Source organism: Gossypium raimondii, chromosome 9, assembly GCF_025698545.1.
Source record: "Gossypium raimondii isolate GPD5lz chromosome 9, ASM2569854v1, whole genome shotgun sequence".
Taxonomy (NCBI): domain Eukaryota; kingdom Viridiplantae; phylum Streptophyta; class Magnoliopsida; order Malvales; family Malvaceae; genus Gossypium; species Gossypium raimondii.
The window spans coordinates 36795612-36810929 of NC_068573.1; the positions used below are offsets into that span (position 1 = coordinate 36795612).

At 32.4% G+C, this 15318-nt stretch overlaps 1 protein-coding gene across 5 annotated transcripts; it reads left to right on the forward strand.

Moving 5' to 3' along the window:
- The first annotated feature begins 610 nt into the window (after nucleotides 1-610).
- LOC105799389 (NAD(H) kinase 1) lies at nucleotides 611-13651 on the forward strand. Of its 5 annotated transcripts, none has more exons than XM_052620813.1 (13): nucleotides 632-1074; nucleotides 2360-2528; nucleotides 2627-2746; nucleotides 5300-5437; nucleotides 7008-7219; nucleotides 7640-7753; nucleotides 7938-8032; nucleotides 9308-9414; nucleotides 10267-10340; nucleotides 10495-10612; nucleotides 10837-10915; nucleotides 11069-11372; nucleotides 12991-13651. In XM_052620813.1, the coding sequence occupies exons 1-13, from the start codon at nucleotides 1048-1050 to the stop codon at nucleotides 13303-13305; spliced, it is 1872 nt and encodes a 623-aa protein (XP_052476773.1). In that variant the 5' UTR covers nucleotides 632-1047; the 3' UTR covers nucleotides 13306-13651. The 5 variants fall into 5 exon arrangements, with proteins under 5 accessions (XP_052476775.1, XP_052476773.1, XP_052476772.1 ...); XM_052620812.1 differs by having other exon boundaries at nucleotides 633-1074; nucleotides 5294-5437; XM_052620815.1 differs by lacking the exon at nucleotides 12991-13651 and having other exon boundaries at nucleotides 611-1074; nucleotides 5294-5437; nucleotides 11065-11154.
- The last annotated feature ends 1667 nt before the right edge of the window (nucleotides 13652-15318 follow it).

Consider the following 15318-nt stretch of genomic DNA (forward strand, 5'->3'; position numbering starts at 1 on the left):
ATCATAAAAATATATAGCTTATTTGGAAATTACAATAAATGTTTTTATATTATGAGTTTCATTGCATTTACATCAAAGAGCAAACAATCATTTATGTTAAAAATTTCATCTATTTGTATTGTTAAAAACTAATATAATTAATAAAATAATCGGATAGTTCATGTTGACGTACAAAGATAAATTTTTAATAGTATAAATTGATAAAAATTTTAACAGAAAAATTAATTTTACCTTTGATCTAACATAAGAGACTATTTTGCGTAAAAGAGGCTGAACTCTATGCAGGAGCGAAGCCAGAACAATGTTTTAGGGGAAGCCGAATGAAAATTTAATTTTTTATAATTTATATCTTTATAATTTTAAAAAGATTAAGTTGAATTTTTATAATTTTAGGGGACTAAAATATAATTTTTTCTTTATTAATTTAAAATTTAAAATATTTTAAAAGGCCTCACTAATAATTTTTGATTTTAGAGAAGATTGGCCCTACCAGCCCCTAGCTTCTCTCTGCGTACTTTTACCTCTCCTATTTATATTGGTATTATTTTACACAATTTTTTTTATATAATATTGTATATGATTCTAGATAAGAAAAAAGAAGAAGGAAGAACAGCTGTTGTTGAATGTAAGACGCTGATTTTATCATCATTATAATAATCAAGATCGTGGATTTTGACTTAGAATGAACGTATGGTCCCACTGCCACGTGGATTGAAGCAGGGAGAGCAGCGTATGGCAGCAGGTAGGAGATTGATCTCATTTTGTGTGAGTACCTAACAATTTTATGAGGGAAATGGAAGATGGAAAATGGGAAGGGAAAGGGGAAGGAAAGGAGAGGATTGGAAAGGAAAAGGAGTAATTATTATTTTAATTAATTACACCATTTTTACAGAATTCACCGAATCAAATCAGGTCTGCAACTACAATATTAATATGCCACATGTTGTTGATGTGATGACAATAGCTGCAGTTCTTACAGCTCTATAAAAATCATCCCTTTTTCTTCTTTTTTGTTCTTCCTTCTCTCCCTTCCATCTGCCCACGGCCATGTCTCCCAGCAAGCTTGATTCAACTGTAATCATTTTTCCTCTTCCTCTTATTTTCTTTAATAATGTACAGATCTTACTTGCTTCTTTTCTTTTTCTTGGCATATCTTTGGTGCTTAATCCTGCAATTTTTGCTACCTGGATTGTTTGTTGGGTTATTCGTTTCTTGTTGTTAGGGTTTGTTTTTCAGTACTGACTTATGTATTTTTTAAAAAAATTATTTTGTATTTTTTTTATGGTAGAGCTAATTTTGGGACGTAGTTATGAAAGTGACACAAAACAGGAATTTTTGGAAACTTGAATCGATCAAAATTGGATACTTGGGTGAAATTTTTGTGTTGGATATGTAAAGCAGATAGCATACGACTTCTAGAAGATCTGAACTACTAATATTTTTGTGGAATTTCATATTGGATTCTTAAACAATGAAATTCAATTATCTTGTTGGAAATTTTAGTTTTTGGAGATGAACTTGTTGTTTGTTCATGCACTTGTGCAGCATTGTACGATTTCTGCTATGACATTTGCCTTTTAACCGTTTTTTCAAAACATTTTGGCTTTGGTTGACCTGAACTATCTTTGGGCGTACATAAACAGGCAATGGAGATGTTTAGTTCTCTCTCCCGTTCTCTTTTGTCGGATTTTAGTCTCTTTTGTCGGGTTCATTAACTTTTCTCATTGGTGATGTTTCTGCACATTGACAAGTCTACTTTTAGAAATTTCTAGCATCCTATTGGCGATCACCTTATTTATGGAAGAATCGGCCAAAGTTTACTCTGGAGCTATTCTAATTTTCATATAAGAAGGCACGTGGAAGAATTACTGATGATCATTGTGCGTTGTTTTGTTAAATTTGTTAATGGTGGTATTTTTTTTTTCTTTAAAAAATATTTTTGGGCATTTATTGGGCAGTCTGTAACTGCAAAATTTATGATGTGTTGAAAGGGGAAGGATTATGCAAAAAAGTGAAAGATGAGATCGGATGAAACAACTAATGATTTTCAACCTTTAAAATGCATTAGTTAATCTAGGTTCCAAATGCTTTTTTGATCAAGTGACAAAAGTAATAATCAACCATGGCTTTATCGAATTTGGTGCAATTAAGTCATTTATGAATGTTCTGTGTGTGTGTTAACATGTGTAGTCAATAGGTTCTTTGTGTTAGTTAACATGGCTTAGCCTATGCTACCATCACCATGAGGTACAGTCTCGATAATCGTCATCAATTACACGGATCAATGGTTTATATAAATTAGAAAGGCTTATATTGTTATCTGGTTGGAATTGATGTCATGTATATCAAATTTGAACAGGATTCCTTTGGACATGAGGAGGCAAGTGTTTCGTGCTCAAAGCCAGAGAATGGTTGTGTTGATTCACTTTCTATTTTCCATTCCGAGAAGGCAGTGGAAGAACTTCTTCAACAAACTCCTGTTGCAGGAATGGATGAACATCTTATAGAGTTCTCAGAAGCTTTGAGAAGTTAGTTTCTTCCATTCTTAACAGCATTTATGTCTTCTAATTGAAGTATATATTGATTTCTCCTCCTTGATTCTTATTATTTTGGAACACATTACTAGCTGTTGCGAAGGCATTAAGACGAGCTGCTGAAGGAAAGGCTTCTGCACAAGCTGAGGCTGCTGAATGGAAACGGAGATATGAGCTGGAGAGAACCAGGAATATTCAGATGGAGCAAAAAGGTTATTAAGATTACACTACATGGCTGTTCTGTCATTTGCGTTTCTGTCCTTTTGGACACATAATATTTGTTTCATAGCTAGGTATTCATAGATGATTTTTTTGGTGATGCGAATTACTGTACAATAAGGAAAACAAAGGCTTGGACTTGACTTGACAAAAGCTACATATTAGGATTCTTTTGCTCGCTATTTGATTTAATCCTATAACCTAATCTAGCCTGGTCAAAAGATATTGCTGATCTAGGTAGTCATAGATGATTTTTTTGGTGGTGCGAATTACTCTACAATAAGGAAAACAAAGGCTTGGACTTGACTTGACAAAAGCTACATATTAGGATTCTTTTGCTCGCTATTTGATTTAATCCTATAACCTAATCTAGCCTGGTCAAAAGATATTGCTGATCTTGTCAATGGCTTACCTGAATGGTGCATATCCAATTTCACATGCCCGTTTTGAATCTTTACATTTCATTGGTCTTCCTCCTAATAGACAATTTGTTTTTATCTAGTCATACGTATTTACTCATAGCAGAACATTTCGCCAGCTGTTATGCATCTCACTTTATTTCTTCTTAAAAGTTTCCCTGCACAGTATAGGTAAAAGAATCACATTTGGAATGCTATATCTATTCTTTATGATTTTTATGCTGTAAACTATATGAATATATTCTTAGTATTTTAATGTTGAATTTTTTAAATGTAAAGCATCTTTCAAGTTAGCTCGAGATATAGTTATGTAAATTCAAGTCTAAGAACTAAAAACATGTGATGTACTTAAGTATTGAGCATATATTTCATAACCATTTTAGTACTATCTCCTGGCATAATTTGATGGTTGTTCACTTTGGTGGCAGAAGTCTTGTTACTTAATTGAAACTGATATTTTAGGATTTTTTTGCGGCAGAATTCTCTCCACTTTTATTTCAAATGCTTTATTTTTTTTTCCTAAATCAAACTAACTAAGTGATATTCATGTTAGAGTTTCTCAACTCTCATAGCTTTGGGTTATATAAGCAACTAATCCAATTAATACTCCTTACTATTTAGTATCTTGAGGGTTATGCTATGATGCTAGATGATTATACGGTTTAGTAGGTGTTCTGCAATTTAGATTCTATGCCATGAGATGTTACTGGTCATTTAGCTATGGCAAGCAAGTTGATATTACCATTAACTTGTTTGTTGCTCCATGGAAATCCTTTGACATTGTTTCAGGAGGAGGCTTCCTTGTACTAAAATTCCAAGGATTAGCCTACTGAACATCTTTTAAGATGGTCTCTAATTTATATTACATTGGAATTAAAGTTTTTTAGTTGCAGAATGCCTTACTCCATTTAGACCATGTAATTTAAAGAACTTCTCAAAGGTTCCAAGCAAAGCATGTTAGGCCTTGTCTTCTTTTGCAAAAGCGTGATCTTTTTTCTATCTTTAATTCTTCAGGGATAAGTTGCATGTTAGCCCTTCGGAGGCGGAAAAAATTGTAACAGTAGTCTTAGAGAACCATATAATTACAAACTAACTTTCTGGAAACTGAAATTCTGAAATTATGGTCAGCAATAGAGGAGGTCTGCTGGCTTGTTTTCTTATATGTGGTCTCACTGAGGTTGATATGTTTTTCATAATGGTTCGAAGGGCTTTTTTAATAGCATTATTATATTTGGTATTCTAGTACCATTATCACCCATTCGTTTGAAGCACTGGCAAGAAATATCATGTGTTGAAAAGCTGTTTACTTTAGATAGATTAGATACTCCACCATCTACACTGGTTATACCTGTGTCATTCTGGGTATTTTCTGAACATTATGCCACTTCCTCTCTCTTAACCTTTCCTCACATCATCCCTTTTTTTTAGATGGATCTTTGTTTGACATTTAATTTGGACTGCCAGTTTGGTCCAACTTCTTGAGCAACATTTCCAGTCCATGATGTTTAGCTAGGCAAAACAAGGGTTTGAAAAACAACTTTTAGGTATTTTAAATGTTTAGAATGCGTTTATGGAGACTAAAAGCTGAAGCTTCAGCTTTAGAATTCTAAAAGAGTTACTCTGTGAAGCTGGTAGAGAAATTTAATACAAAGTTCTTATAGACAAATTATGTTTTATGTTATTAGTTATTTTAAATGATTTTAGTACAACAGAAATTCTCCAATAGCTCTAATTTGACAGTAATTTTTGCTGCCACTCCAGCCAAGGAGATCCTTATTCTATCAAATATTTTGCTAATCTCGGCTTTCATCCTTCACACCTAAATGATGATACTGATACTGGTTAGAACATGCTTAGGCAGCCCCATTGATTTCTCAACCGTTGTCTCTCAAGTTTCCTAGTTCAATTTAGTGGAGCATGAGGTCCTAGAGATATTCTGGATTGACGTGAATATATTTCAGAACTACATTTGGGTTTCTTATTGAGTTTACTAAATAAAATGGAGAGATTTTGTATAGCCTTAATTTTGAAAAATATTGTAATTAATATTTTCATCACTCTGATTATTTAGACCTTCGTTTTCCTTTCTTTTTGTTTTTCTTTTGATTCTGGCTATTCCAGTATCAGGCAACAATAACTGTGAAATGCTACAACATTGGTGGATTCGATCTTCTCTAGATAATGCAATGGACATGTTAAGAATTATGCTTCCATGTCTTTTCTTCTGGGAGGTTGGGAAAGAACAAAATAAGAGAATAGCAGAAGGTACTTGCTTAACTTTCTAAGTACTATCAGTCACATTTTACTTCCATTAAAGAATCGTCGCAGCCTATCTAAAAGAATTTAATGTATTTCATTGGTTGGAATTAGCTGTCAAAGCAACAAACCTTCTTAAAGTTAATTCAGCTGCAAGAGTTGTGGTATTGTAAGGGTAAAGGTTTTGTTTGATGCGTATGCAAGTTTGTTGGTACAATTAGCTTCATTTGAGGTGCATAAGTGGTTATAAGGAAAGAAGATGTTTTGGGTTTTAAGAAATGTTTCCTTTGAAACGGAAGCCAAGTAAAAGGATGGTTTTTGTACCTTTTATCTCTTTGCAATGGGTGAGGTGTTCTGGATATACTCGTCAAATGAAGCAAATAGGTGTAAACTATGCACTTACACTTGCCTGCAATAATTCTTAAATTTGGATGGTAATACCTCCATGGAGTTTCACTTCTATATTAGCTTTATAGGATGCCTTAGCTTATGTATAAGCATTTAAGTTGTATACTTTAAGTGGTCTCATTCACTTGCATAGAAACTGTCATCAACCATTTTTTATATTCTCAAATTGGTCTGTTAGGGGGTTCATTGAAAATAATCGATGTGTTTGTATGAATTGGATGTTCTAGTTACTTTAACACACTTGGTTGGGTTTGAGAGCTACAGAAGGTTTCCCATTCATCAGAACAGATTTTTCTGTTTCTTATGTCTTATGAGTTGCATTATTTATCCACATAAATTCATGTTTAATCTTAAAAATACAAGAGATTAGTAAGTTGCATTATTTATCTTCTAGTTTCTTTGTTTGATGCATCCAGCATTCAAAATGCTTGAGTGCCACCTTTGCAACTATTTTCATCGTTTGCCCATGTAATAATTGTTCAAGTACTTGTAACAGTATTCTTCTGTGGCAACATTCAAGAAAAGAAGGGTGAGATTTAGGTTTGCATTCTGTATTACTGATTGCTTTATAGCTGTACTTATGAGTTTTCAACGTATGGCTATAGAAGTCCTGACTTAAACCAGGGAAGTTCTTAAAATTGTAGGAAGCCTATTTGTTTGGAGTTGAGATTGATCTCCTTATGCCTTAGGCAAATGTGAAAGGTTATCTGAGAAAAATTTAGTTAACAACTTAGCAGACCTTAGATGTTGTCCTCGTCACAGTACTCTTCTCTTTCAACATTCAAGAAAAGGGGGGCTGGAGATTTAGGTTTCCACTCTTGATTATTGCTTGCTTTATAGCCATAATTAGAGTTGTAGGAGTATGGTTTTAGAAGCCCTGACTTAATCCTGAGAAGTTCTTAAATTTATGGAAAGCAGATTCGTTTAGGCTCCTGTATCTCTATGAATCACTAACATCATCCTCATTTTATGCTCTTGAATTAATTGCATTCTTCGTATTTCTCTAATTTTCTATGTTATTACTTTTTCTGAAGAGCTCTAAATTTTAAGTTAGTGTACTTCATAGCTATGATTATGGTTCTGTCTTATACTAGTGCTCTTGTATTGTATTTACCTCTCTATTTGCTTTAAAGTCTCACATAAATGCTTTTCCTTCTTTAAAATTTACTAGCTCGCATGGCAGAGCAGTTCTCTGCAGAGAAAAATGGTGATATTGATTGCGAGAGGGTAAAAAACTCCGACAACCAATCAATGCTGCAGAATGAATCAAATGAGCATTCTGAGACAGGCTGCATGAAGCATGGGATTTGGTCGCATGAGGTTCTTCGTGACAGAGAATCAGATTCAAATTCCAATGCAGATCGTAATAAGATTATGAGAAAGGTACTGGTTTCTTGTTAACCTTCTACTTTGAATGAATACCTTCTCGCTTATTATATAATTCACTCCCTTGTTCACTTAGCATCTGTGTGTTTTGACTTTTTGCTTAAAACTGTACTGTTTATTGGTGATTGTTTTGTTATTTGTTTGGTTTGCACAAAATTTTGGAAAGCTTTTCTTTCATGCTTTTTAATAGTTTTAGGAGTCAGCTTTTATATATTTCTTCCCATGACAAATATGCATTTTCTTAAAACTAATTTGAGGCACCTATAGCTATCGCCTATGGGTAAAGAAATACATAATACTGAATCCAGCAAGGAAACAAGACATCATCTCTTTTGAAACATTATTCAGTTCACTGATTGTGAAACTCTTACTAATAAATGCTCAGACCACAATTGAAAACTATGCTTTGTACAACAGGCATCTTTTAAACTTTCATGGTGGTGCAATGGTGAGAATGGTGATCAGCACAAACATGACATTGTCTCTTTTGAAAGAGGGAATATTACAACGGCAGAACGCAGTAGTAAACAGGTATTGCTTCCTCTATTCTGTTAGGAAGCTTTTGTTTGCTGCGAGTTTGTAGGTAATTTAATTTCTATCTTGCACTGAAATAAGCTTTTCTCCCGTTATATTTTCTATTTTAATAATATGATTTAGATAATGTTCATTATTGTGCCTTCTATCTGTCATGTAGTAAATCCTTGTTTCTTTCCAGATTTCTCTGAAGTGGGAATCTGACCCGCAGACTGTGCTTATTTTGACAAAACCAAATTCGGTTTCTGTTCGGATTCTTTGTGTACAAATGGTCAGGTGCGGATGTTGAAATTCTCAATGCAAGCTTTCATGAAACGTGCTTTTTTAGTCTTTTACCTTAACCAATTTTGGCAAAAATTTTCAACACATTCAAAACAATGCATGTTTTTCTCTTGCTTTACCATTAAGTATCCAAAAAAATTTGACATCCTTTTTGGTTGTGGTAAAAGTAGCTTCTAATGCACCATGTCATCCCACTTCTCTGTGCCTTTCCTGGAGAGACTCATCCATGTCCTCTGGTTTATTGTTAGTATTTCTTAAATAATGTTATCCTTGCCTGAAAGGTTTTGAGGTGCTTTTTTAATCTGCATAGGTGTGCCTAAGCTACTCCATTGCAACATTGGTCATATGTTTATGTGCCCTTAGCACATGCGTTGCAACATTGGTTATATGTTTATGTGCTCATAAATCAAATCTATTTAAAATCCTTAAAAGCTTAAAAAGCTTTAGTTTCTTGAAAAGTTTGTTTCAGGTTACATTATGCTTGCTGAAACTGGTTTCCACTCTATTCAAGAAATCAATTTGTTCAAACTCTAGGTTCCATATCCAACAAAGAAATTGTTTATAAAGAATATCATCTATTCTTGTTATTGAAAATGACACATTGTCCTTCTCTTTCAGTTAAAAATTCAACCAATAGAGTAGAAATGGAGAAAACAAAGGGGCCTTGACTTAGTGTGCCTTTTTTGTGAATCCTTTTTCCTTTAAGGATGCATGCCTCGGTCAATGCACATGGTCTCTAGGTTGCATGGCAATTTTGCTAGATTGCACAGTCCCTTGACCACCTTGGTTGAACAAATGTTTTTTATGAAGAAATTTTTGCTTATAATTTTCATATTAAAGGTGCTAAGTATTTTTCTCAATGCACTTAAGGATTTCCTAGTTCTGGACAGAAGATGGTCTACGGTCTGGTTGAGGTTGAGGTTGAGGTTGAGGTTGAGGTGAATGTGATATGAATTGCTTTAGGATAAAGTTTCGGATAACTGAGTATTGAACTTATTATTTCTTAGGATGGATAACTGGGTATTGTACTTAGTATATTCTTAGGAGGGCCTGTCGACTTTGCTTTAATCGTTTGTAATTTTCTTTTTTTCTTTTGGATAAGAAATTGTTGTTTATTTTTAGTTCTGTGGGTTTGCATTAACTTCTTTGACGTGTACTAGCTGGCTATTATATCTATGCTTGGCATGTCAGCATGACTTAAAGCAGCCATTACATTCTGTTCTATTGCATATTCTTTTTTGTCCATCTCATTCTTCATCTTTATTCCAGATGGTTGAGAGAGAGGAAAAAGTTAAATGTTTATGTTGAACCACGTGTGAAGGTTGAACTTCTAGCAGAGTCATCCAACTTCAGCTATGTACAAACATGGAAAGATGGTGAGAAGAAAAAGTTAAATTTTGTTTTGCCTCTTGTGTTGTCTCCGCAGTATAATTATGTTTTTTTATTTCTCTATGATGCTTTGAATGCTTGCTATTCTCATTTTCTATTTTTGCCCTATTGCTTTAGTTATGCAGTCTGTAACCTAATTTATTAACTAATATAGTTTTCCCCATTGAAGTTAATAAACCGAATTAATCAAAATTATTTGGCTGTGTAAGGGTTTTTACTTTTTACATTGATTCTTCGAAAAAAAGAAAGAGTTTTTGTGTTATATTTGTGTATACGGTTTCCACTACTAATGATTTATGGGTCATATTAACATAAGATCGAAGATAAATGATCAAGACCATTCTACGAGGAACATGCACTTTAGTGAGTACCCTTTAAAGTATTATTGAGAATTGAAGTCCATACCTTAAAAAGAATAAGAAAAAAAGAATTAAGTTAAAAATTTTCTATGTGAAATGTTGAAGCTGGAAAGAGGACTTATTGCAGTATTTTAGGTCATATTTTATTAGAACTTACAATTATGCTTAAAGCTTTTAGACATGGACCATATTTCCTTTTATGGTTATAATTTCCTTTCCTCATGGTCTGTCACTTTCATTTATGTAACTTGTAACATTAGTTGGGTAAAGTTTGTAAGAACTGAATTTGATTTCAGCTCCTCTAGTTCCCAAGTAATTAAATTAGATTGGTTAATAATAATAATAATAATAATTCAGTTCATATTTCCAACCTATGGTTCAGTTAATTAAATTAGGTTGATTTATATTGCCATGTAGTTATTATTCCTTCTGGATATTATTCTGATTTCTTGTTTAAAAGTTTAATACTTTGCTCTTTAGACAGTGAAATTTCACACCTACACATGAAAGTTGATCTGGTGATAACTCTTGGTGGCGATGGAACCGTTCTATGGGTATGTACTTTCAGTTTGATTTAGCCCATGTTTTTTAAACAAAATGAAAACCTTCGAGAATATGAAATTCTCACTTTGGTCCATGCAGTGCACAATTTGTGTTAGAACAAATGACTTTTACATTTAGTTTTTTTTTTTCTACTATATTCTACAGAGGGTTATAAAGTTCGTAAAAAATGTGTGTTACCATCCTAATGGGCAATGTCCTTGGAGCCTAATGAAAGAATGGGAAGAGATGGTTTTGAGAAGCATATGCATTCGTGCTATTGAAAGTAAACTTTTAAGAATTTTTTACAATTTTTTTATGAAGTTATAACTAGTTACTTGTTTAGTTTAGTTTTGGATGCTTTTATGAAATTCAAAACTTATCAAATGCTACTAGACGTTTTGCCATCTAATTTTCTTCTGAGCCAGCATGTCTGTTGTTTTATATTTTATTTTGGATTTCTTGTAATTTCATGCTTAGCATCATTAATCATCTAATTGTTATTTGCAGGCAGCATCAATGTTCAAGGGACCTGTTCCTCCAATTGTTCCATTTTCATTAGGTTCTTTGGGCTTTATGACTCCTTTTCGTATCCTTAAATCTTTTTGAAGTATTTCTTTAAGATGAATGAGTTGATGATGTACCATGGTCATTCAAACATTGTTCTTTGATTTTAATTAAGAGTGCTTGTTAACTCATGTATTGGAACTAAAAAGAAAATTCTTTGACTTGCTCTAGATAGTGAACATTTCAAAGATTGCCTTGATTCGGTCTTGAGGGGACCCATCAGTATAACGTTACGGCACCGCTTGCTATGCCGTGTTGTTAGAGATGCTGCTAAAAATGAGTACGAAACAGAAGAACCTTTTCTTGTTCTAAATGAGGTTACAATTGACCGTGGAATATCATCATACCTCACGAACCTGGAATGCTATTGCGACAATTCCTTTGTTACATGTGTGCAAGGGGATGGTTTAATTTTATCAACTACATCTGGTAGCACTGCATATTCATTGGCAGCTGGAGGATCAATGGTCCACCCACAGGTACGTTCTGATATCATCATGGCTGCCATTAAATTTGAAAATATCATGCTTTAAAGTATGTATTATGTCGGAAATTTGATAAAAGGCTAATTATATTCAAACAAAAGAGGAGATTTATGGTAGTAATATTTTTCCAAGTAGTCAACGCTGCTCGTTTTTGAAACAATGTCTCAGGTGAACAGTTATTGTAAACTTTAGTTTAAGCTCTAATGAGCTAATAATATACAATGAAAGCATTAGGCTAAACAAATCAGTTGAAGGAAATATTTATATGGGTATATTCTCTCTAGGCCTTATGGCTAGGGTATTTATTTCATACTGAAACAAACAACTATTAGGTCCTCTATTCCATAAATCGGGTCGGCCCTTACTTGTTTCATAAACTCTCTCCTCCTCCCTCTGGTTTGCTCCGACCATTCTGAACATCTGATGTTCAAGTCTCAAGGTTGAACCTTTGGGGTAGAGATGAAATTCAACTTTAAGTAAGGTCTGCCCACAAGAACAGTATCAAAGTATTCTTTAAAGGTAGTATAGTAAGAAAATGTTAACATCAGCGATAAAAAAATATTTATCATGTTCTCAAAACTATAATGTTTGTTTATGTTGTGGAACTCATAATCTTGATCTCGCTGGTAATTTATTTGTACGTGCCCAATAGCACATTGGGAGGGGAAGCATCCTCATGGACTTCTCTTATGACAAATAGGATTGTATAATGGAGTCAATTTTGTATTATGCAATGATGCATGTCAAGTATAAGATTAAGGTGCAAATGTGCTTTAAATCTGGTTATGCATCATGGTATAATTATCATTTCAAGATTTCCAGATGTTTCACCGCATAGAAGTTTTTCTTTTTGGTACATTTACAATTGAGTCACACACCCTTGGCAGGAGTAAATCACTACCAGCTCACACACTACCAACAGGGCTGCCCCTGTGATTTGAACCCACGAAGTGGGTTTTGGGGTGAGCACCCAGTTACCCTTAGGCCAAGAGCTGGGGTACATAAAATTGCCTAGTTAAGGACCCATTTTAACTGCAAGATTAACAAATTAAAGAAGCATTTTTGAGTCTTAATTGGCAAGTTTTGTCCTTCATCAATAATTGATGATGCAGATTATCGGTATTCAACCAAGTTAGATGCCCAGGAAATGAAACATATGGTACGATTTTATATTGAATGCCTGGAAATACTAAGAAGTTTGGAACTTCGACAGTTTTTGGAAGATATAGAAGCAGGAAGCAAAATAGAAAAGATGTTTGAGATGGAGATGACAAGGAAAATTCCATATGCTGTACTCAATTCTGGTTCTACTTGGCTAAGCCATAAAGTATGATCTCATGCTGTGCATCTATGGATAAAATTAGCACTAGGCTGGGATTTTGTGGAATCTATCTTTTGAGATGGTAGTATCATTGCGAGGATGAAAGAAATCAATCGGTTTATTATTTATTATAATAACTATTTTTTTACTTGTTTTGATTTTCTTGGTGACATACGACATGGGATTTTGTTGTGGGTCATAATTGTTTTGATGCCATTTGTTTCTCTGTTTAGTTTCATGTGCTCATATAACTGAAAAATCTATTGCTGGTGTATGTTCTTATAATTGCAGGTCCCTGGTATCTTGTTCACACCAATCTGTCCTCATTCATTATCCTTTCGACCCCTGATATTGCCTGAGCATGTAACAGTCCGGATAATGGTGCCGTTCAATAGCAGAAGTCCGGCTTGGGCATCATTCGATGGAAAGGACAGGAAACTGTTGGCTGCTGGGGATGCTCTTCTGTGCAGCATGGCACCTTGGCCCGTGCCTACAGCTTGTCAAGTTGATTCTACTAATGACTTTTTACGCAGTATCCATGACGGCCTCCATTGGAATCTGAGAAAGACGCAGTCATTTGATGGCCCTCGGGATCGGGATCTATAAGGTCATTTTCCGAACTTATATCTAGCTGGAATCTAACTTATACATTCCATATGTTTCAGTCATTGTAGGAAGGGGAAATCAAATTCACAAAAACTGAAATAGCTGCAAGTTCTTGTTATATCACAGTATTATGGTTTACCCATAAAAATGTTTTCCCCTAAGGTTGTAGGAAGGAGCACTATATTTGCCCTTCTGCTGCTGCAGATATAACCAAAGTTGTAGTCAACACTAGAGTATATTTGTATCTTTTTTATGAGATCAAAAGAGGATACATCACAATGTGTCAAATTTAGTTTCCAAATTTTAGGTTGGGAGCTTTAAGAAATATTCTTTTTTCTTTCCCCAATTACGTTAGAAAAATGTTTTCCTTTCCATTGACTCATTTACGTATGGTAGCTACGCAATTTTATTAAATCATTAGTTCCTTACGTGTTTTAAAAAAAAGTTATTAAATAATATTTTATAATTTTTAAAAATATTTATTTGTTAATTAAATGAGAATTAGTCTAATTTATAATAGAGGTATTAATTATAAAAATAATTTAGAGAAAAGTATAAAAAATGCGCAACAATTTGTTAAATGTTAAGTAAATAGATAAAATTTGTCATTTGAATATGAGTTAAAATTTTACCTATAAATAATCATTATTGCAATATTAAATTTTGACTATGTAAATATTATTAAAATTAAATAATAGTAAAACTATCGGATATCAATAATAATAATTAAACATCTCAAATAGTAATAAAATAATTCTTATTTTGGTGATAGAAACAACCTATCAAGTAATGCTAAAATATGATTTTTCTAGTAATTTTAGATGCTTAAATGAAAATGTCTTGTTAATGCATATGTTTACACCGCTAAATATTAGTTTTCATTGGTATATAATTGTGACACTAATTTAGTAATAATTAATCCAAAATGATAAGTGCAGTTTAATATGGACCCAAAGTTTAATTAAGTGATAATAACTATTTATTGATTAATAAAATATTGGGTAAACTATCTTGTCACTCTAAAATAATTTCATTTCTATTTGTCCCTTAAATTTTTTTTTGCTAAATTAATCATTTCCATTAAAGAAATTGTTCAAAATAATCATTCAGTCGTTAAATCCTTAACGACTTGTTGACTGGACCTGCCACCTTAACATTTTTTCCGCTTAAAATTTTAAATAAAATTAACGAGCAATCAAAACTTTTTTGTTTTTCTTTCCTTTCATCACAGTTTCCATCAACATCCCCGCTTGAATTTTAGTTTCTTGAAATAATTTAAATAAAAAAATAAAAAATTAACATAAAGAATAAGCATACTATTATTATTATTCAAATATGATTTGATGTTGGATACCTAACTATTTGATATTATTTATAAATTTAAATTGATATATAATTCTAATATTTTTTATATTATGCTTAGAATTTTATTCAAATTAAAACTTAAATAAGTTAACATTAACATAATTATCTATAATACAAAATTATGATGCCAAGTTTTGTTTGATATAAAAACATATTATATTTATTTCTCCTTTTATCAAGAACTTGATATCTTGTAAATATATTATATTATTAATAGAAATTATGAATCACGTCAAAGCGAGAATATTTAAATAATAATTAATTATATTATATTTAGATTTAGATGTCAATTTAGTAGCATGATCAAAAAAATTGGTATTCTCTTTTTGAATTTATGTTTTGTATATTTTAGATTATATACTAAATTGTATTACATCAATACAAAACTATATAAAAATTTAAAAATATGTGATATTTCTCTATTTTAAATTTTTTATGTATTCATACACGAATTATTTAGAATATGAATATTATAATATTTTAAAATAAAATTTTATAAATTAATTAGGTGTAATATTTTTAAAATATATAATTGTTAACTAAGTTAATTTTTAATATAAATATATATTTCTAATCAGTAATTACAAAGCTTATGATATTCATATAAATATATAACATTTTACCTAATAAGTTTGATAGTGTTGAATC